General features: G+C 54.2%; 8 protein-coding genes across 8 annotated transcripts; 3 read left to right on the top strand and 5 right to left on the bottom strand.

Moving 5' to 3' along the window:
- Positions 1 to 101: 101 nt before the first annotated feature.
- On the bottom strand, positions 102 to 2958 carry AA0111_g10800 (hypothetical protein; the record flags this gene model as incomplete). Its single annotated transcript, XM_028644594.1, has 2 exons — positions 102 to 2315; positions 2359 to 2958. 2 exons carry the CDS (start codon positions 2956 to 2958, stop codon positions 102 to 104), a joined length of 2814 nt encoding a protein of 937 aa, XP_028501596.1.
- Positions 2959 to 3273: 315 nt separating this feature from the next.
- AA0111_g10799 (putative aspergillopepsin A-like aspartic endopeptidase) lies at positions 3274 to 4676 on the bottom strand (the record flags this gene model as incomplete). Its single annotated transcript, XM_028644591.1, has 3 exons — positions 3274 to 3887; positions 3937 to 4220; positions 4276 to 4676. The coding sequence occupies 3 exons, from the start codon at positions 4674 to 4676 to the stop codon at positions 3274 to 3276; spliced, it is 1299 nt and encodes a 432-aa protein (XP_028501624.1).
- Positions 4677 to 6536: 1860 nt separating this feature from the next.
- Positions 6537 to 9226, bottom strand: AA0111_g10798 (hypothetical protein; the record flags this gene model as incomplete). Its single annotated transcript, XM_028644590.1, has 3 exons — positions 6537 to 7242; positions 7289 to 9055; positions 9105 to 9226. 3 exons carry the CDS (start codon positions 9224 to 9226, stop codon positions 6537 to 6539), a joined length of 2595 nt encoding a protein of 864 aa, XP_028501623.1.
- Positions 9227 to 9934: 708 nt separating this feature from the next.
- Positions 9935 to 11248, top strand: AA0111_g10797 (Glycolipid 2-alpha-mannosyltransferase 1; the record flags this gene model as incomplete). The annotated part of the gene is made up of 3 exons (XM_028644589.1): positions 9935 to 9982; positions 10036 to 11134; positions 11184 to 11248. The coding sequence occupies 3 exons, from the start codon at positions 9935 to 9937 to the stop codon at positions 11246 to 11248; spliced, it is 1212 nt and encodes a 403-aa protein (XP_028501626.1).
- Positions 11249 to 11911: 663 nt separating this feature from the next.
- AA0111_g10796 (hypothetical protein) lies at positions 11912 to 13195 on the bottom strand (the record flags this gene model as incomplete). Its single annotated transcript, XM_028644588.1, has 3 exons — positions 11912 to 12091; positions 12140 to 12580; positions 12629 to 13195. 3 exons carry the CDS (start codon positions 13193 to 13195, stop codon positions 11912 to 11914), a joined length of 1188 nt encoding a protein of 395 aa, XP_028501625.1.
- A 1092-nt stretch (positions 13196 to 14287) lies between these two features.
- Positions 14288 to 14587, bottom strand: AA0111_g10795 (hypothetical protein; the record flags this gene model as incomplete). The annotated part of the gene is made up of 1 exon (XM_028644587.1): positions 14288 to 14587. The coding sequence occupies one exon, from the start codon at positions 14585 to 14587 to the stop codon at positions 14288 to 14290; it is 300 nt and encodes a 99-aa protein (XP_028501628.1).
- Positions 14588 to 14964: 377 nt separating this feature from the next.
- Positions 14965 to 18612, top strand: AA0111_g10794 (ATP-dependent RNA helicase; the record flags this gene model as incomplete). The annotated part of the gene is made up of 1 exon (XM_028644586.1): positions 14965 to 18612. The coding sequence occupies one exon, from the start codon at positions 14965 to 14967 to the stop codon at positions 18610 to 18612; it is 3648 nt and encodes a 1215-aa protein (XP_028501627.1).
- A 251-nt stretch (positions 18613 to 18863) lies between these two features.
- On the top strand, positions 18864 to 21845 carry AA0111_g10793 (DNA replication licensing factor; the record flags this gene model as incomplete). The annotated part of the gene is made up of 3 exons (XM_028644585.1): positions 18864 to 19153; positions 19207 to 21670; positions 21726 to 21845. 3 exons carry the CDS (start codon positions 18864 to 18866, stop codon positions 21843 to 21845), a joined length of 2874 nt encoding a protein of 957 aa, XP_028501630.1.
- Positions 21846 to 22074: the final 229 nt, after the last annotated feature.

The raw sequence follows: 22074 nt of genomic DNA, 5'->3' as shown, positions 1-22074 counted from the left end.
CCAGTTGGTGATGGCAAAAAATCTTAATGTTCTAAATTTAGTCATTTCATGTGACGTCTGAACATCGCATGCCTATAGATTCGTAGTACCATTTCTGCATCTCACATCCTGAATCCATGCGCAGCGCTGACCCACGCTTGGTCCACCAACTTGCTAGCTGTAATGAGAACCCTACTTCCACCCATCAATGCCTGGAAAGAACGCACCCTCTCTTCTTCGCTCATCAGTATGAAACGCGGAAGACCGACAGCTGACACATATTTTCCGGGAAGAGTTGGAGCCACCGGCACATTCAAGGGTTTTTGGAGCCACGCCACGATTGCCTGAGCAGCGAATGGATTGAATCCCGCTCGACGAAGAAAAACCTCCCAGCTCGTCTCCTGAGCAATAGGCTTGATGTCGCCAATGTCCACTGAGCCATGGGGCAGTCCGTAGTTTGCCATCTCCACCACCGTGGAGCACGCGAGAGACTTTTCCCCTCCGCGGACATACCGAACGACAACATCGCCCTCTAATCTGCTAGCGAACTGCTCAAAAGTCTTGAGCGCCTCCGCATCACGCGGGTCGTCTGGCCGACTCGAGCCCAGTTCTTCCATCTCACGGCTCAGCCCCTCACTTACTAAAACTACCAATCTCTCGTACCGTAACTGAAGCGTAGCCACACGTTCCTTTACCAGTGATCTTTCTGGCTGTCCAGGGAGGGCTCTTTGTTTGACCTCCTGTAAAGTGGTAAAGATCAGGCCCGTGGATGGAGAGAGTATGATTCCGGCCTCGCCGGCTGTGGAGTGCGGTAGTGTATAATCCCGATATACCATCTCTGCTTTTGGGTACAGTTGTTCGATGTGTTTCAGTACCCCTCGCTGCTGTAGCAAGGACGAAGAGACCACGAAAGAGGAAGGTGCTAGATTGCTCGGAACGGTGGGCGGCAGTGGCTTGACGGTATGCGCCTGCTGGCCTTGGACTGCTGACTTGTGCGAAGCAGATCCTCTTGATTGGACTGGTAGATTGCACGCATTGGACTGAGCATGGCCTTTCAAATCGAGCGCTTCTGTACTACTAATCTTCACTGGCTCCACGGACTCACCACGCGTCTTCATGAACTTGTGAAGAGCGGTCGACGCTGAGAATCCGCCAAACATCAGATCACCGCTTGCATCCATGGATCCTTGTAGTCCTTTGGAGGCGTGTTCCATCTTCTTCGACCGGTTCCTTGAGGTCTGCATTGCCCCTCGTCCTCCGAAGTGATGGCTCTGCTGCAAGCCCCTGGGCGGCTGGATTTGTGGGCGTACAGCCTGCTGTGAGGGCGTCCGGTTGCGGTGCTTTTCCTCCATCTCTTCCTCCATTTCCAACTTTCGCTTACGTATCAAAGCTTCCATGTTCTGTCGCTCTTCATATCTATTCGGATCTAGCTCTTCCTCGTCTTCGTCTTCGTCAAGGATCCGAAGTCCTTCGCGCTTCCACACCTGAGTGGAGCTGGTGGCAATATTGCCGTCTTCCACTTCAGCGATGATCCTAGTCATTTCTGATTCACCATGGAGTTTTTCTTCGAGGCTTGGAGCAAATACATTGGTATTGAGAAAGCCCCATTTCAACTCTCGCTCCGGGACCGAAAGTCCATGCCACGAAGATGCCGACTTCATGTCCTCATGCTTGATCCGTAGCATAAACCTCATTTGTGCTTGGAGTTCAGTATCATCAGGTCCATGTTTGCCACTACGCTGACTATACTCGTCCCATGGTGCAACAGGTAGTGAGAAGTCAGCGTCAGGTACATCCACTCTTACAATCGTGTCGGCGCCTGATAGCTTCTCACTTTCAACCTTCTTCCTCGCTTCCTCAGCCAGGTCTTCGATTGCTTTGAAGAACGGGTCGAATTCAATGCTGGAATTTCCCTCACCAGTCATCACGTCTTGACCCCATGGCACGTACGAGCTATACTCATGTAGAGTGTCTGCAAAAGACACGGACTTCAGCTTCTTCGTTGGCGACGTGGAAAATAGCGGTGGAGTAAGTGGGCCTTCCACTTTGAGATCTTCGGCTCGGCGTTTAAGTATGGGTAGGGTGAATACTTCGAGAGGATTGAAAGCGGCTATGTGGGGAATATCGAGTAGCATTGAGTCGCTGCCGTCTGAGCCCTCGGGAAGCAGGGAATCCGCCGCCATGATTTGGTCGTGCAAAGCCTGTGCCTCAGCGGTGACCGAGCCACTACTGTCCGAAGCCAGTGGTAGACGATTTGCAGGTGAGGATGGTACGTAAGGTTTCATTGGCGGAGACAAAGGGAGCAACGGTGGCGTGACAGGCCGAATGATTGATTTCTGCATCGTTTAGCAGACGGACATCACCAAGGACTCTGCCTACCTGTTTCCGTATGGTACTTTCGGCTTCGATCTTTTCGCCATCTTCCGGTACATATGCGTCTCTAGCAGTTTCCTGCAGATATTCTAATACCTCCTTCGTGACGGCGATTTTTTCGGCTTTGACTTGTGCATCGCACTGGGCAGGATAGGCGAAGTACTTGGCTGGCCATGTGAAGCACTCGTCATTCTGCTCTACCGTGATCTCGGAGGGTATTTGCAAGTTCTTGAAGTCTGGCACAGCTACACTGCCAAAGTTCAGTAAGTCGAGCTCATGGTCTGACTGCAACACAGGCAGCTCTTGTTTCAGATCGCGTATCCACATTCGGCTGCTGATGGCTGACGATTCGGTTGCATCAACTTCCTGGAGTGAATGCACTGCCTTTAGGAGTGATGCAGCTTCTTTATCCAATGTGAGCCTTTCCTTGATAAGCGTGCTGAGGTCAGTAGTGATGGTCGCGTCGGAGGGATCGTGAAGATGCTGATCGTAATTATCGCTTGCTGGCACCTGAAGTCTGCCAATGTGCAGCAGCTCGGTCTCGTAGTCTATACAAGCGCCTTGCCTTCGCGCCCATTCGAGGATGCTCAACTCTTGCTCTTGCATTGTAGCTATACCGGGATTGTCACGTGGGCAATAATATCAATGTAATTCCTTGATAACGAGACCAGTGCGGAACGCGAGTCAAATTCAAGAGTTGCACCTTCCTCAACCCACACACTAGCGCCTGCACGTTATTTTGACCACGAGTCACATGCAAAGGCTTCATATAATTTGTTGATGTCTTCATTCATTATCTTGTGGCCACGCTGTGCCATGCTATGCTTTGGGTTGTCCCATATATTTTCAAGTGAATGTGCAAAGGATATCGAACTATGTACATGCGAGCAAACTGTACTTCCTTCTGCTAAGGATATGCGCTTATTTGGGGACTGGCTTCTGACCAAAACCAAGGGACTGGTTACCACCGTTGAAAGCGACGAGCTGCGCCTTGAACATGGTGTCGCCGTAGATCTGCAGACCTGCACCCTGGTTACCCTGTACACCACCGAAGCAGGTCGTGTTTGCTGCGTCGACAGTGGCAAAGGTGATCTGGCTACCGGGGATCTTGGCCATGTAGGAGTCACCGATGGCGACACTCATGTCGGGGAGAGTGGCGCCGCAGGGGTAGATGAAACCGCCGACCTGAGCGTTGAGCTGAGCACCCTGAACTTGCGAGTAGTATGCCTCAGCGACCTGCTGGTCAACAAGGAGGAGGGATGTACCGGTGTCGGCAATGGCGTCGGAGCCTTGAGGGTTCTCGAACAGCTGGTCGCCGACAGCGAACTTGGTAGAGCCAAACTGCCAGAAGCCAGTGTCGGCCTTGACGGGGATCCATGCCATCTCGCCTTCGAACTTGGTGGCGTCAATCTTGCCGAACTCGTACACACCGGTGCCATCTGGGTCGAGATCGGCAGTGAAGACGGGCATGTCTAGGTTAGGCATGACGTTGTCGAAGAAGGTCTTTGCGGGAGTCTTCTTGGTACCATCATTGACTAGTCATTGTTAGCACAACCCGATATGTACGGCATGTAGAAAACTCACCAGTGTTGAGGCTGGAGAACGCAAGACCAACAAGACCGTCAGTGTTGGTATCTTGGACGAAAGACTGAGACACCTGGTTTGCAAGCTCAACGGTCTGGCCCTCGACCTTGACACCTCCAATGGTGACAGTGTCAGTGCCAACAACACCAGCAGCGCCGGAACCATCACCGTAGCTGATCTTCCACTGAGAACCGGTTGTGGCCTTGAAAGTGGTAGACTTGGACGCGTCAAAAGCAGTGTGCTGACCAATCAGCTGCGGGTCGAGTTCGGTACTGAACATCCAGCTGGGCAAGAGTTAGTAAAGTGCATTGCATGAACGCATGGTAGGTGTGAGCTTACAGATCGGAGGAGCCAGAGTCGAAGTCCAAGTTCAGGGTCTGACCACCAACATCGACGGGCGACAAGAACAGAGCGGCGTTTTCCTCGGGGTTGGCCGCAACAGTACCGGTGGTGTTGCCGCCAGTAGCAGCAGCAGCGGCCGCGGTCGCGTTTTGGCTCTGCTTAGTGAAGGAAATGAATCCCTCCTTGACCATAAAGTCTTCCTTGACCTTGAAGTTGTACTTCCTGAACACCTTCCTCATGGCAGCAGCGCCATTGGGTCCGGTAGGATGAGCCCTGTTGATTTGCCTAGGAACTTTGAAGGAACGTTTTTGGAGACCCCTCTTGCGTGCAGGGGCGGGAACGGCTAGCACAACGGCCGCCAAAAGAGTGACGAAAAAGAGGAATCGTAGGGAGAACATGTTGAGCTAATGCTGACCGGCAGCCGGACTGGAAGAACCTGTCGTTTGGAAAGAAGGGAATGGTTAAAGAAAGAAAGGTACGAAACGAAACGACTTCCTCGAAAGAAACAGAACAGAAGGCTCGGCCTGATGGTAGTCCACGGTTCTCAAGGAGTGTGCGAGGAGAGTGCTTTTAAAGAAGGAACGTCTACGCGACCAACGATGTAGAGAGTGTGAAACTTGAGGAAGATGAAACCAGTGCCTGCAATCCGAACCGATACCGACGCATAATGAAAGATCTGGGAGCGCTAACTCGACACTCACGGCCAAGCTGAGATCCACGCGGCAGCAGACAAAACGCTACGCGTGCTGCATTGACGATGATCCATGGGGAACATCAAGCCTAGCTCCTGTCAGGTTTTCAGGCACAAAAATCTAGAAGCCAGTCTGGGTGGCTACTAAACGTGCAAAACGGGGACTATGGGTCTAGCGGGCGCGCTATGATTGGCCGAGACACATTTCGAGCCTCATCGGAGAGGTATCGATAAGGGGATGGGGTCGTTACGCGTCCAGCTTGACACCGTCGAAGAAATGTGGAGAGAGCTAGCAGCAGGCATGGCATCGACTGCAGGTACGTTTCAGTACCGTGGTACCAGCCAACGTCGGAGTCGCACAAGAGGCTCCCTTACGGCAGACATGGCTTGCGTACGGTGGTGGTACTAGAGAGTTGTTTCTGTCAGCCACCTCATTTCAGTCGTTGACGGTCTGCTACGTTGGGAGCGTATGCCTCTTTCTGCCGAGTCGCCTGAAGTTGATGACGCGCGGTTATGCCGTCAGCGAGCATGAACGGATGAGCTGACGAAGCCGCGGGAGTAGTGTTTCGCAATGCCAAGACCAGACAAGCTAACTGGGCGTCGTCGCAAGGATGAAACAAAGGGCCCGCCAGCCCGCAACTTGAGAAGAAGCAGCCGGCGGATAAACCTCTCCATCTCGCTCGCGTATCCGAAATGTCAGACAAGCAACCGGGGCGAAGCTTAAATGTCATGTTGCGGCGTCGGATGAGCGCTTTCTCCAGAACCAACCAACCCGATGTGGCTCTTCCAAAACATGCTCCATGACGGCAAACATGCTTCATCGCAGTTTGGCGCCACTTGTCTCGGCAAGCAAACAGGCTGGGCATCCGTCGATGCGAAGTTCGTGTTTCGAATCTCACAGCAAGGTGTTTGTCAGACTGGTACGACAATTTCCTCATCTGCAAGCCGTCGTGCCTAGGGACGAATAGCCAACCTCAGGCATGCGTAGACGACTGGGCTTCTCCACTCTGTATTTTGGTACAGTCACGAAAAGGAGACGGTGCAAAGCATAAAGGGAGTCCGCGTGGCTAGGCGTTAGTTGGAAAAAGCAGCCGCGTTCCCTGCCTCTGCTCAAGCGAGTGGCGTCGAGAGAGAACCGCAGGTGCACGGGCTAATCCGGGGAGGGCACGAACATGTTGACACTGACAGGCGGAATCGCTGCATGAAATCAATGCGTATATTCGAATACTGAATGGGGCGCTTTTGTTCTATCATAAAGTGATGTCCTTGCTATATCGTCGACGCGCCACCAGAGGCCCATCCATCACCTGGGCCTGGCCGCCAGAGCCGTCTACTCTCGGATAACTCCTATGCTGCCAGCTCTCTGGTCCTCCGCTCTGCTCCGACTATGCAACGGACACATGGCAACTAGGCGACAACTACACGCAAGACTGGTGCTGCATGTCCGAGTCCATCGGCGTCCAACCCCTTGGCATGGACTTTGTACTCCGAACATCGGCCTACCGCAGAACGCGATGCGTGGCGTCCCGATAGCATTGCATGGCTAAATGTTGATCCTCAGGGGGTTTCATCCAAGCAGCTCAACATCCAGACCGATAGCCCTCATGAAGAGGTTCACGTTTGCTGTGCGTGCGCTTGCCATGTCAGCAGGTAGGGCCTTGCTAACAGAGACCGTTTCCATGACGCGGTCCTTGACGCCCAGCACCAAACGCTGTTGCTGCTCGGGACTGGCGCCCACACCCATTGCAGCCAAGAACTGCCAGATGTACATGTCGTCCGTGTCGTTGATGCTTCCGGGGAACAGGTAAGGAAGAACGGGCTCAATGACGTCGAACAAACGGTTGTAAAGCCCCGTCCACTGTTGCCAATCGGTCACCATCTCTGGAGCCGACTGCTTAAGAAGCTCCGCACGGGATATGAGGAACGTAAGGAGCGTAAGACCAATTCTACTACGAGCCACAACATGGAGGTTGGTGCGGTCCAAGACAAGGCCAAGAAGCCCGATGACAATGTTCAATGGCGCCTCGGAAATGTGTGCGTGGATGGGTGACATGACGGTTTGAGAGAAAAGGTCAACCTCTTCTCGGATGGCTGCGCTCAAAGGCTCTTCAGGCGTAGCAATGGCATGGCCAACCACAGAGAGGGCATCTAGATGAACGACAATCATGGTGACAACGGTGATGCGCTCCTGCTCGTTGATGTGTCGGAACAGGCGCGGAATCACCTTCTTTCCCTTGGCATGCGAAAGGATAGAGATGAAGGGATGCGGTGTGCTAGTTATTGTTAACGAGAAAAGGTCTCGTAGGGTGCCAAACATACCTGGGGTTGATGGGCTCCATGATCTTGGTGTTCAGCCAGAGTTGCTGGTGGAGAGCCTCAATCTTCGATCGCCACTCCATGTGCGCCTGGATGGCTTCAGGGGGGCTACCTTCTTGGATCGGAGGCGGCATTGCGCGCTCGTGGTCTTCCATTTGCATGAGTGTCTTGTACACAGCCTCGATGTTGCGGAGAGCCTCCTTGCGATCCGCGATGGAAGACTTGTGGTTCTTTAGCAGCTTGTCGTTGTTTTCCGTTCGCTTGAGGTTGAGCAGCGGTCGCGGGGTCTTGGAGTTGCTAAAGGCAATCTTTCCTAGGCTGCCTTCCACAACGAGCTGTCTAGCCTTTGGTCTCGCTTTGGCGGCCTCGACTGCTCGCTGGATCTGCTGCTCCATGCGCTGCATGTGGTTGTCGCCTCCTCGGCCTTGTCTGCGGTTACCAAACCTGTTGTTGGTCTGGAACAGATATGTCTGAGCAAATTGGCTTGCTGGCTGCTGCGGGTTTTGACGTGGAGCACCCCGAATTTGGGTGAAGACCTGGTAGTAAAAGTCCTCAGCAATAGCTGCCTCGGGCCCTCTCTCTTCCAAGTTGCCAGTCGCAGTCATCAACTGCTGCAGCTGGATCCGGGTGATGAAGTTCTTGTCCTGTGGCGTCATGAGGCCGTTGTCCTTTGCTAGCAGAGCAATCTTGTGGTTCCGTTTGGCCCGCTTGGCATCTTCTTCTAGGAAGGCTGCACGCTCGGCCTCGGATAGCTGCAGAAGTTGCTCGGGGTGGGTAATGACCATTCCGGGGAACGATGGACCCCGGTTGTGTCCCGCAGGGATCCCGCGACCGGCTTGAGGACCCTGTTGAGGGTTCTGGACCATCGGCTGGCCTTGACCGGACAGACGGTTCGGGTTCTGCAAGATCTGTCGAGGCTGGGTAGGCGGACCCTGAGCCTGTGCCTGAGATGGCGCCTGGCGCTGCTGCTGGGCGCCGGGTTCGTTGGACTGAGGCCTTTGTCGCTGCAGGATGGTGGGCTGTTGAGGCGGCTGAGACCGGACGGGTTGATCAGGGAGCTCTGCACGAGTCTGCTGCTGCTGCTGTTGTCTGACCGGCTGCTGTTGCTGCTGAGGCCTTTGCAGAATCTGCGGCGCAAACTGTCCTGGCATACCTCCAGCAGGCATACCGGGATACTGAGGCTGTTGTTGCGGGAAGTGCTGCTGCGGGTACTGCTGTTGCTGCGCATATCCTGGGAAGCCCGGAGGTGGCGCCTGCTGGACTGGAGGGGTGCCTATGGATTGGGCACGCATCATGGCCTCGACCTCCTCCATGCTCATGGCCTTCCTCGTGGGCGCGGGCTGCTGCGAAGCGGCGGGGGGCTGGGGTGACGGCTGTCTCTGCGCAGCTGGCTGCTTCGGCTTGAGGCCCCAGATATCGGCGCGCGCCTCCAGCTGGGGGATGTATTCGGGATCCTTGTAGCTCTCGTAGCCAGTTCGGTTGGGCTTGGACGCCTGTGGGACGGGCGGTCTCTGCTGGTACTGTTGGGGCTGCTGCTGCTGTTGCTGGTATTGCTGCTGCTGCTGCTGGGGGTACTTCTGACGAGCCTGGTATAGCATCTGCTCCTCCTGCAGGGTGCTTGACACCATGGAGGTCTGGCCAGCAAAGTCGAAGTGTTTCCCAACGGACTGCTGCGTGGCCGGGCCGCCGCCAAAGGTGTCGTCGTTGAGGTCATCGGCATCGTCGTCTAGCTGGTCGCCCAGGCCGTCGTACGTCTCCTCGAAGTCGATGCTGTGTTGGGGGTAAGCGGGAGCTGTGGGCTATATTGGACGCGACCTACACATCGTCATCGGCTGCCCCTCCACCCAGGGCAGCGAAGGCGTCGTGCTGGCCGAACCCGGGGGCATTGGAGGCGTGGCCGCGGTCCCTCGGCAGGTTGGTGTCGAAGCCGAAGAAAGACATGGTGGGCGGTGCCCGGTCGGGTGGATGCTATGGCTGGTGTTCTTATGCCTGGGGCGAGGTGATATTTGACACGCGAAAGTGGTGACGTTTGGCTAGGGCAGAGGCAGATTGGCTGGGCGGCGGTCGCATGGGCGCAATCACGAACGAACGGCGGTCGATGTGGACACTGCAGGGTCCGAAAACGGTCGCAGCGTACAGAGACTGGAGCAGTGGTCGTGGTGGGTGGGCGAGGTGGTGCTGCGACCCAGGTTGGCTGTGTTCGCGTCTCCGTCCCAATTGGCGGCAAGTCCCGCCCTTACCCAAAGAAAGCAAGAAGCCCTCGTAACCCTGCGAACTGGCTTCTGGGCGAATCAGCCACACTTGACCACTTTACCACGGCGCCCCGACACGACCACTCCTTTTACTTTCTCCCACCTGTATTTTCTTCTCCCCACCGCCCTCCTTCACCTCGACTCCGTCCTCGATCTCACCTGCTGATGCGCATGCCCCGCGTCTCAGATCCGTTCGTTTCCCTATAAACCGTTTCCGGGGAAGACACGCGCCGAGTGTCCGGCACCGCCATCTGGGCTACGCTTCACGCCTTCACCCACGCCCACGCCTACGCCTCCCCCCACACTTGCACTGTCGCATTGAGCAGGCAAAGTGGAGGGCCCCAACCCCGCTAAACACAAGCACCCGTCTGAGCAGCAGCCTCAGGGCCGGAACGCCATGGCCGGCAGCCAGCGGTACATCCGCTACATCGTCTTTGCGGTAGTGGTACGTACTGTCAACGTGTAATGATTACCCACGCAGCCATTGACTCTCTACAGGCTCTCGTCCTCCTCTACTTCATCGGCTCCTCCTCGTCTGTGCCTTCTGCAAGTTGGCCAGTCTACCAGGACACAAAGTCACCCGCGACTCCCCAGGGCAATGCTCCCGTCGCCAGCGATGATGTCCAGCAGGTCACGTCTCCTACCACGCCCAACCAGCAGAAGCTCCCGCCCGCCACTATCCCCGGCGACCGCATGAACGCAACCTTTGTCACCCTCGCCCGTAACTCCGACGTCTGGGAGATTGCCGAGTCCATCCGCCAAGTCGAAGACCGCTTCAACCGCAAGTTCAACTACGACTGGGTCTTCCTCAACGACGACGACTTCAGCGACGAGTTCAAGAAGGTCACCACCGCGCTTGTATCCGGCACCACCAAGTATGGCAAGATTCCCACAGAGCACTGGTCCTTCCCCGAATGGATTGACCAGGACAAGGCCGCCAAGGTTCGCGAGACCATGAAGGAGAAGAAGATCATCTACGGCGACTCCATCAGCTACAGGCACATGTGCCGCTACGAGTCTGGCTTCTTCTTCCGCCACCCCTTGATGCTTGACTACGAGTGGTACTGGCGTGTCGAGCCCAGCGTCAAGCTCTACTGCGACATCAACTACGACACCTTCAAGTTCATGGCCGAGAACAAGAAGAAGTACAGCTTCACTCTCAGTCTCTACGAATACGTCGAGACCATCCCCACCCTCTGGGATGCCACCAAGAACTTCACCAAGCACTACCCCCAGCACATCGTCAAGGACAACGCCATGAAGTTCCTCAGTGACGACGGCGGCGAGACCTACAACCACTGCCATTTCTGGTCCAACTTCGAGATTGGCAACCTCAACTGGCTCCGTTCCGACGCATACATTGACTTCTTCACCTCTCTTGACCACGCTGGCGGTTTCTTCTACGAGCGATGGGGCGATGCCCCCGTACACTCCATTGCCGCAGGTCTGCTACTACAAAAGGACGAGATCCACTTCTTCAACGACATTGCCTACTACCACGTCCCCTTTACGCATTGCCCGACCGGTGAGCAATACCGCCTCGACCACAAGTGCTCTTGCAACCCCAAGGATAACTTTGACTGGAACGGATACAGCTGTACGTCTACCTAATACAACGATAATAATTTATGCTTACAAAGTCACAGGCACATCCCGCTTCTACGAAATGCAAGGCATGGAGAAGCCAGCAGGGTACGAAAAGGAGCAGTAATAAGCGCTCAATCTCACTTCAGTCCTACTTCAATCTGACACCTTGATTTCATCTATCGCTCTTGGCACACTAGTCTGACTGTTGGTCAAGTGCACCCCTTTCCACGTCAGCCAAGGTTTGGCGTGTGCTGAAAATTGTCTTCTTCGTTCTCGCAATTTTGACTCTACTTGGGACATGCATTGCAAGAGGGCGGCGACCTAAAGGGCGCTTTCTCGATCAAGGAAAATCTTCGTTGCCCAAGTGGCCTTCGTAGGGACAATCAAAACCATATCGGTGTATATGTTGGGTTTGGCGTTGGTAGCGGGGATTGTTGTTGGCTACGTTTGGCAGGATTGGCGGCCACCTATGTATTGTCTTGTTGAACCAATGTTACCTGTGTAGTTGACGATTCTAGACTAATGACGGCCTTGTTCATTTGCGGAAATTAGATATGAGTGTTGGTTCTTGATAGAACATCTGTATGTGTCTCAACCACCCCTTGTCGGTTTGCACTTCCAAGTACGGAAGCGTGCAACTGTGGTTTGAAAACGAAGAACATGTGCGTCGAGAGGCAACGTCAAAGTCGAATCTAGTTTATTTGCACGCTTATATCATCATGCTCGCTAAGAACGCTCATACATAAAGTCAAAACATCAGCCCGCGTTTTCACAGGACGTCAAATGCTCAGTCATTGTAATTGACAACACCGCTTCCATCCTTGTTCGCCCTCGGGACTCCGTACTTCTCGCTCAGCTCTTCTTCTTGCGACTTGCTCTTTGGGTCGAGATATGGTCGTTCAGCACGGACGGTTACGCGGACTGCGTGTCGGCGGTGAGGTGCGAAGCCATAAGTAGCGGAGTGGTTCTGCTGCGTGTCAGCACATGTCAGTCAACAAAAAAGAATCCAACATACTGTGACCCTGTTATCCCAGAACGCTACATCACCCTCGTTCCACTGGAACCTAGCATGAACCTCTGGGCTGGTCGCGACAATCTCAGTCAAAAAACTGATGATGTGATCCGACTCCGTCTTTGGTACACCGACAATCTTTGTCACGAAGCCTGGGTTAAAGAAGATACTCTTCCAGCCCGTGACAGGGTTTGTTCGGATGAGTGGGTGTTCGGTGGTGACAGGGTCGCGGCGTACAGTCCGTCCCAGATCGCGTGAGCCCTGGGCTTGGAGCTCAGCCGAGTGTAGAGCAGTGAGGCCCTCGAGGTACTTTTGCATGTATGGCGATAGCATATCGTAAGCCGCGTATTGCGAAGACCAGAGAGTGTCTCCACCACCGCCACGAGGTGGGCCAGTGAGGACTTTGAGGGAGGTGTAAGAAGGAGGCTGCAGTTCGTATGTTACCTAGCTGTGTTAGTGAAGTCGTGTCACTCGCAATAGTTTAATTCTTACATCAGAGTGCCAGAGGAACGACGGTGTGAACAACGCCCTCAGGTCTGGGCTGTCCTCGCCGGTGTAGATCACATGGACATCTTCCAAACCCTCGCGCTTCGGTACACCAGTTGTAGCATGCTTGTGGAGCTCACCAAAGTACTTGCCAAGCTCCCTTTGCTCGTCGATGCTGAAGTTCTTCTGATTCCGGAAGAACACCACACCACGCGTAGCAATCAGTCGGGCAAGGTCGTTCTTCTGAGCATCTGTGAGGTTTGCTAGATCAACACCGTGCACCTCGGTGCCAATCTTTGGGTTGTAGTCGAAGACGTCTGTGGCGGTTGCGAGGAGGTTCTTGAAGTTTGGATCGCCTAGTTGGCCTTTGTCGGCGTAGGGGATCTCAGTGTAGGCTGGCCATGTGATGGTGGGGAAATGTGGCCGAAGGTCTTCGTATTTGTAAGGAACAGCATGCTTCTTGACAGTTGTGCGACCAGGAACGTAGCTGTGGACGTTGCTAGACTTTGATGTGGAGAGGGATGTGGATGTAGCGGTAGGCCGGTACTGGGGTTCGACGAGTCCGGGCGCCATGATTGTTACCGGGGTTCAAGGAAGAGACCGTAGGGGATGCGAGTACTTTGCAGTCTATCGCGGCAAGGTATGGGTACTTGAGGAGACGTGACCCGTATGCAAGAGGCAGGTATGGCAAGACAATGGAGGAAACAATAGATGCTTGTAAGGAGCTGAACTCAATCTATGAAGAGAGGATATGCTTGGGCGAGGTCTATAGGACTAGTAGATGATAGTTAGATATCCAGAGAGTAGCGGCGGCCCTTATAAGTAATACATTTGAGCGGTATACGTGCGATTCATATCACTGTCAGTGACTACTTGCCGCATCGGGACGATTGCGCCATCGCACACAATTCAGCCGATCACCCTGATGCTGAGCCGCAGGACACTAACATCGAGATGCAACGACACACGATCAGGGTAGTCAAGAAATATACTGCTCGCGCTGCAGGCTGAGAGTTGCGAGGTAGATGTACAGAGTGTATTCGAGCGGCACGACCTGACTGTATTTCTCTGCGTTCGGCCTGTTTTCTCATCCTTGTTATGATCCGTGATACTAAAAGCATGTCTCCCATCGTATTGGCAGTAGTTGTAGCAGGTGGTATGTTGGAGCTGGAGTAAGATCGACGCTAGCGAGATGATGCAATCTGACGCGATTCGGCGCTCTGAATTCAACATCGCAGTGCTCGGACCACATTCCAGGGCCAACAATCCTCCGATGACATGAGAACAGCGAGCGGAGGAATTTCTGCCCCTCACTGTTGTTTGGCCTCGATATAGTGGGCAGGGATTTGGACATGCTCTCAAATGTTGGTTGGGTTGTAGAGTTGACTGTGGGTCAGCCAGGCTCTGGAACGTTGATCTTGTGGCTGCATATCGACGGCATCGTAGCAGCTTATGTGGACAACTCTAGCTCTTACAGCCTGCCCCGCGAACAAAGTCGTTTTCTGGGATGTATTTCCCGGGAGTCACTTCTTGAAGGAACATTCTTGCTCGAACGCTGCAACATCCAACGCCAGTACTCCATGCACACCGCCTCTTAAGCCCACTGACATCTGGTAACCCTTCACGAGACCCTGTTATCACTTGTATCGATGCTCAATGCAGTCCTCAGTCCATCGACTTGGGTCCGAGAAAAGGTATGGGAACGCCATTTAGATTCATGAACTGGATCGAGACTCCGCGCGGCTCTCGTCCAGCCTCCGCCCGAGTCGCTGGAGCACCATTATCGGGATTGCTTGAATTGGCCTCGTTACGCGGTGCAGTCAAGCCTGCCTGTTCGAATTTAGGACTCCAGTAGGGGTGGGTGCCCTTGTGGATCCGCCATAGTTCGTAGTTGGCAAAGATAAGGAGGATTGTGGATGTGATGGGCGTGCGCGAGATGTTATGGTATATACGTGTGGAACTCATCGTGATGTGTGGCAGAGTGGAGGTTATAGTCTAGCACGACTGGAAGAGTACGCAATGTGCTTGAGAACTTGGGCGTCGGTGGCTCGAGTGAGATAAGATGTCGTCTCGGAGTCTGGCGAGCCGTGAGTGGCTGCAGCGCGCGGGGGCAGCCTAGCGCGAAATCGCCGCCGAGCCGCATCAACTTTCTTGACGATCTACAGCTCCGTCCATTCACTCAGTCTTTCCCCAGCGGTGGAGGATTAGTCGTCGCATACCGATTTGGCGCGACATTCTGAAAGTGCACAACCCGTCAGCCCCTTTGCGACTACTGCGCCATCGTCTGTGAATACGCCTCGCCTACACGAAGAACGCGCGCCGCGAAGGCCCAAACCGTAGCCATGGACGATCTCGCAAACCTCGAGTTCCTGTCGCTCGTCTCGAAAGTCACCTCCGAAATTCAGAACCACGTCGGTGTATCTGACAAGACGCTTGCCGAGTTCGTCATCGATCAACATGCGAAATGCAAGGGCGTCACAGACTTCAAGAACCAGCTGGAGGCCATGGGCGCCGAGTTCCCCCAGAGTCTGGTCGAGAGCATCGACCGTCTTATCCTGACGCTTCACCCAAAGTACAAGAACAAGGGCGCAAACGGGAAAGAATCTGGCGCAAACGGAGAGGATGGCGGCGATGCGACAGACCGGAAAACGCGCGTCTTCAAGGGCCTGGCGATTCCCGACAAGGACGTGGACTACGAGGTAGCAGACGAGGAGTCTGGGAAGGATGCGCCGCAAGTCGACGCGCTGGACGACACATTTGCGATGCTGGAAGGTCTGGCAGGGAAGGCGCCAAGCAGCAAGCCCAACGAGAGGTCGCGGAAAAGAAGCATGAGCCCATACGACAGCGACGACGACATGAGCAGGAGCAAGCGACACAGGCGGAGGGATAGGTCATACTCTCACTCGCGTTCCAGGAGTCCGCGGCGAGGGAGGCAACAGAACGACGAGCTAGTCTTCGAAGATGAATTCGGGCGTACGCGCACCGTCAAACCGAACAACAAGCAACGAAGCCGCAAGAAGTACCGCGACGAAGATCTCGACGAGTTCCGACGGCCACCCACTCCCGAGCTCGACGACGAGCCTGTGCTATACAAAGTATACGATGGCAAGGTTACAGGCGTCAAGGATTTTGGCTGCTTCGTCAACCTGCAAGGTGTCAAAGGCAAGGTCGATGGGCTGGTGCACGTCACGCAGATGATGGAAGGGCGAGTCAACCACCCATCCGATCTCGTGTCGAGATGGCAAGAAGTCAAGGTCAAGGTCATCAAGAATGAGAACAACAGGATTTCACTGTCGATGAAAGAGGTGGACCAACGGACGGGTCAAGATCTCGCTCCCGGCAAACGCATAGCATCCTTTGGAACAGGCGCAAACTCTCAGGGACTCGGGGGAATACCAGGCTTTGACAGTGCAGTGCCAGTCGTAGAGGATGGCTTCAACAGTCGCAAGAATGGTATGCGGAAGCGCATGACGTCTCCAGAACGGTGGGAAATCAAACAGCTTATCGCTTCTGGCGTGATACCGAAATCAGACTATCCCGACATCGACGAGGACTTCAACGCGCACATCAACGGCGAGGGTGGCTTCGAAGAAGAGGAGGATGTTGACATTGAAGTTCGTGAGGAGGAGCCGCCCTTCTTGGCTGGCCAGACCAAGCAATCACTAGAGCTTTCACCAATCCGGGTTGTCAAGGCGCCCGATGGCTCGCTCAATCGCGCTGCGATGGCTGGTGATACACTGGCAAAGGAACGCCGCGACCTCAAACAACAAGAAGCCCAAGAAAAGGCCGCAAAGGAGGCTGCGAACGTCGACTTGAGTAGTCAGTGGAATGATCCCATGGCTCAACAACGACAGTTTGCAAGCGACCTGCGCAACACCCGAACGAATGAGCCCAGCCAGGCCCTGCCGGAATGGAAGAAGATCTCCACGAACAGCAAGGAAACCTCGTTCGGCAAACGTACAAACATGAGCATCAAGGAGCAGCGAGAGTCACTGCCTGTGTTCAAATTCAGGAACCAGCTTCTTGAGGCTGTCGCAACCCATCAGATTCTGATTGTCGTCGGTGACACTGGATCTGGAAAGACCACACAGATGACCCAGTATCTGGCTGAAGCTGGCTATGGTAACGAGCTGGTTATCGGATGTACTCAGCCCAGGCGTGTAGCAGCTATGAGTGTTGCCAAGCGTGTTGCTGAAGAGGTTGGCTGCGCTCTTGGTAACGAGGTTGGCTACACCATTCGATTCGAAGACAAGACTTCACCCGACACCCGCATCAAGTACATGACGGACGGTATCTTGCAGCGTGAGATTCTGTTGGATCCCATGCTGTCAAAGTACAGCTGTATCATGCTTGATGAGGCCCACGAACGCACAATTGCCACAGACGTCTTGTTCGGACTGCTGAAGAAGACGCTCAAACGACGCCCGGACATGAAGCTTATAGTGACCAGTGCCACCCTCGATGCCGACAAGTTCTCTGAATACTTCTACAAGTGTCCTATATTCTCAATCCCAGGTCGAACCTTCCCGGTAGAGGTCATGTACAGTAAAGAGCCGGAGTCGGACTACCTGGACGCGGCGCTGGTCACGGTCATGCAGATCCACTTGACGGAGCCAGCTGGTGACATTCTGCTCTTCCTGACAGGTAAAGAGGAGATTGACTCTTCCTGTGAGATTATCTCAGAGCGCATGAAAGCCTTGGGTCCGAACGTTCCGGAGTTGATGATTCTGCCCATCTACGGTGCCTTGCCGTCTGAGGTAGCCTCTCGTATCTTCGAGCCCGCCCCTAATGGTACCCGTAAAGTCGTTATCGCCACCAATATCGCCGAGACCAGTCTGACTATAGATGGCATCTACTACGTCGTCGACCCGGGTTTTGTCAAACAAAGTTCGTATGATGGAAAGCTGGGAATGGACCGTCTACAGATCACCCCCATCTCGCAAGCCCAGGCTCGTCAGAGGAGTGGACGAGCAGGTAGGACAGGACCAGGAAAGTGTTTCCGTCTGTACACCGAGGCCGCGTTTCAGAATGAGATGTTGCCGACTACCATTCCGGAGATCCAGCGCCAGAACTTGTCGAACACGATCTTGATGCTCAAAGCGATGGGCATTAACGACCTGCTGCACTTTGACTTTATGGATCCACCGCCTACAAACACCATGTTGACTGCCTTGGAAGAGTTATATCAGCTGGGCGCGCTGGACGATGAAGGTCTGCTGACACGTCTTGGTCGACAGATGGCAGACTTCCCGATGGACCCGTCCCTGTCAAAGTCACTCATCAAATCTGTCGACCTTCAGTGCTCAGACGAGATTCTGACCATTGTGGCCATGATCAGCGCAACCCAAAACGTTTTCCACCGTCCGCGTGACAAGCAACAACAGGCCGACCAGAAGAAGCAGAAGTTTAACGACCCCTCTGGCGATCATATAACCCTTCTCAACGTGTACAACGGCTGGAAGCAGGGAGGATTCAGCACGCCATGGTGCCATGAGAACTTTGTCATGCCGAAGAACATGCAGCGCGTGCGCGACGTCCGAAATCAGTTGCTGCAGATTATGGCACGACACAAACACCAAGTCGTGTCATGTGGCCGCAACACGATCAAGGTCCGACAAGCTCTGTGTTCAGGCTTCTTCCGCAACTCGGCGCGCAAAGACCCTGCCGAAGGCTACAAGACGCTTGTTGAGGGCACACCAGTCTACCTTCATCCCTCTTCTTCACTGTTTGGCAAGCCTGCTGAACACGTTATATACCACTCTCTTGTCGAGACGACGAAGGAGTACATGCATTTCTGCAGTGCTATCGAGCCAAAGTGGCTTGTCGAAGCAGCGCCGACGTTCTTCAAGGTTGCGCCAACGGACAGACTGAGCAAGAGGAAGAAGGCCGAGAGGATACAGCCTTTGCACAACAAGTTTGCAGGTGAAGATGACTGGAGATTGAGCGCACAAAGAAGGGCTGGTAGGGGCGGTGGTGGAACATGGGGTTAATCTTAGCGGTTTGAGGATAGTTTGTGTATGATACCTTTTGACAGTAATCAAGATCTGTAGGACGCTGAAAGCCATTCACTGATGCTGCACGTATATCGTATCCCTACCATTCGTCGTGATGTTCATGGCGTGCACAGACCCACACTTACTTCCCCATCCGGACAGCGCGACCGCGTTTTCGCGTGTTTACAGTCCCCGCAAGACTCCTGTATAGCAAACAGCACCCCACATAACACACCCATACGCACACCATGTCTTCGTTACTAGACCTCGCGCTCAATTCCGATGCCGCTCCCACTCCCTCGAGCGCGTACGGTAACGATGCACGCACACCGCAAATGCGATCCTCGTCTGCGAGACCCCGCGGACCACCCTCTGAAAGCGCTGGCGCGAACAGCGATGTAGAGGGAGACCCTGACGACGAGATCATCGGAGCACGGGTACCAGGGAGGCGCACAAATGCCCCGCGAACAGACATACCCAAGGTGGTGGACGTTACTGGAGAAACGTTATCGCTGCGGTTCCAGGAGTTCCTTGAAAAGTGAGCCTCACGACAGCAGCCTCATGCTGTGCACTGTGCTGATGTCAGGATAGCTACACAGAAGATCCCTCGTCATCGGCTCTTCCCGCCTCGAGTGCCGTGCCCACCACAGACAAATACTACATTGCCCAAATACGGGGCATGCGACTGTACGGACTGTCCACCCTCTACGTCGACTACACACATCTCCTCAGGCACGAAGATGGCATTCTGGCCGCGGCCATTGCGAGTGAATACTACCGTTTCCTGCCGTACATGGTCCGGTCGCTCCACAACCTCATCGCAAAGTACGAGCCCAAGTACTTCCGCCAGCACAAGCAGCCCGCCTCGACTGCTTCTGCGGCCGGTACCTCGAGCGCCGGCAACGCTACAAGCCAGAACGAGAGTCTCAACGAGAAGACGTCGAACCAGCAGACCGACAAGCTGTTCACCCTGGCCTTTTACAACCTGCCTCTTGTGTCCCGTATTCGCCAGCTACGCACCACATCAATCGGCAGCTTGCTTTCCATCTCTGGTACTGCGACGCGAACATCTGAAGTTCGACCAGAGCTTTCAATGGCCACCTTTGTCTGCGAGATCTGCAACACCGTCGTGCCGAACATCGAACAGACTTTCAAGTACACAGAGCCGACACAATGTCCCAACATAACTTGCATGAACAGGGAGGGCTGGCGTCTCGATATCAGGCAGTCAACTTTTGTAGATTGGCAAAAGGTGCGCATCCAGGAGAACAGTTCAGAGATTCCCACTGGCAGCATGCCCCGAACAATGGACGTTATCCTTCGAGGAGAGATGGTGGATCGGGCAAAGGCTGGCGAGAAGTGTATCTTTACGGGCACAGTGATTGTCATTCCAGACGTAAGCCAGTTCCGCGTACCTGGTGTGCGCCCCCAAGCAATGAGGGATACCGCAAACACCACGCGAGGCAACGATGTCGGTGGGTCAGGTGTTAGCGGTCTCAAAGCCCTTGGTGTGCGCGACCTGACATACCGCATGTCTTTCCTGGCGTGCATGGTCTCGCCAGATCACTCTACTCCTGGACAAACCTCGAATCACCACCTGACAGGTCAGGCGAGCAACATTCTCGCATCTCTTGGCCAAGGACAGATTGAGTCAAACGCGACAAGCGGCGAGGAGGCACAGGAAGAGTACCTCGGTACGCTGACTGCTGCGGAGATTCAGGATCTCAAGGACATGGTGCACAAGCCCAACATCTTCATGCGACTGGTTGACTCGATAGCACCCATGGTCTACGGCCACCAGGTCATCAAGAAGGGTCTCCTGCTGCAACTGATGGGCGGTGTATCAAAAGAGACACCCGAGGGTATGGCGTTGCGTGGAGACATCAACATCTGCATCGTCGGCGATCCGTCAACGTCCAAGTCACAGTTCCTGAAGTACATTTGCAGCTTCCTTCCTCGCGCCGTCTACACCTCTGGCAAGGCTTCTTCAGCTGCTGGTCTTACAGCCGCGGTAGTCAAGGACGAGGAGACTGGAGAGTTCACAATCGAGGCCGGTGCTCTCATGCTGGCTGACAACGGTATCTGCGCCATCGACGAGTTCGACAAGATGGATATTGCCGATCAAGTCGCTATCCACGAAGCTATGGAACAGCAGACAATCTCGATTGCTAAGGCCGGCATCCAGGCCACCCTCAACGCCCGAACCTCTATCCTTGCTGCGGCTAATCCTGTCGGTGGACGCTACAACCGCAAGACAACGCTGCGCGCGAACGTGAACATGTCTGCGCCCATCATGTCTCGTTTTGATCTTTTCTTCGTCGTACTGGATGAGTGCGACGAGGCTGTCGATCGCCATCTGGCTGAGCACATTGTTGGTATTCACCAGCACAGAGACGAAGCTGTAGACCCTGAGTTCAACACTGAGCAATTGCAACGCTACATCCGCTTCGCGAGGACCTTTAGGCCAGAGTTTACCGATGAGGCAAGGGAAACACTAGTCGAGAAGTACAAGGAGCTGCGCGCAGACGATGCACAAGGTGGCATTGGCCGCAACAGTTACCGCATCACTGTTCGACAACTCGAGAGTATGATTCGTCTCTCAGAGGCTATTGCAAAGGCCAACTGCGTCAGCGATATTACCCCTGAGTTTGTCAAAGAAGCCTACAACCTCCTCCGCCAGTCTATCATTTCAGTCGAGAAGGACGACGTCGAGGTTGAAGACGACGATGATGAGGCGTTGCTTGCTGCAGCGGCCGCAGCAGAACAGGAGGCCGATGCGCCAATGGACGATCAGCAAGACGCTTCTAGAGACCGAACAGCGACACCAGCCGTCGCGCCACGTGAGAAGACCAAGATTACGCACGACAAGTACGTCGCTATGCGCAATATGTTTGTCAAGCGTGTCAACGAGGATCAAGAAGAGACACAAGACGGCGTCGAAGAGGAAGAATTGCTTATCTGGTACCTTGAGCAGAAGGAGAATGAAATGGAGACGCAAGAGGATCTGGAGAAGGAGAGGACACTTGCGAAGAAGGTGCTGAAGAAGGTCGTCAAGGTATGTCGAAATATCTCGAAACTTGTAGTCGTCTGTGTGCTAATGAATACTCCAGGAGCAATACCTCATGTTGATCCGGGGTGAAGGACTTGCAGATGAACAGGGCCAGGGTGAGGGCAACGAAAAGGCAGTCTACGTGCTGCATCCAAACTGCCCGATTGAGGACATTGCATAGGCGTTGATGGAGTATGCCGCACATCGGTTGAGTATCGAATCCTTTGAGCGTTTGCGTGGCCACGTTTGTGTTGACACGAGGCCTGGAGTTGGGACAGCAGTCGACTACATGTTTGATAATGTTATACCCAGATCTGACTTTCAAATACATGACGTTGCGTGAAGTTTGGAATTATTCTCAGATTGAATGATCGCACAGACAACTAACTTGAAACGATTCAATAACCAAG

The sequence above is a fragment of the Alternaria arborescens genome, assembly GCF_004154835.1.
Source record: "Alternaria arborescens strain FERA 675 chromosome Unknown contig_39, whole genome shotgun sequence".
In the NCBI taxonomy this organism is placed as follows: domain Eukaryota; kingdom Fungi; phylum Ascomycota; class Dothideomycetes; order Pleosporales; family Pleosporaceae; genus Alternaria; species Alternaria arborescens.
The sequence above is the reverse complement of the archived record's forward strand: the minus strand, read 5'-3'. Positions and strand labels throughout refer to the sequence as shown.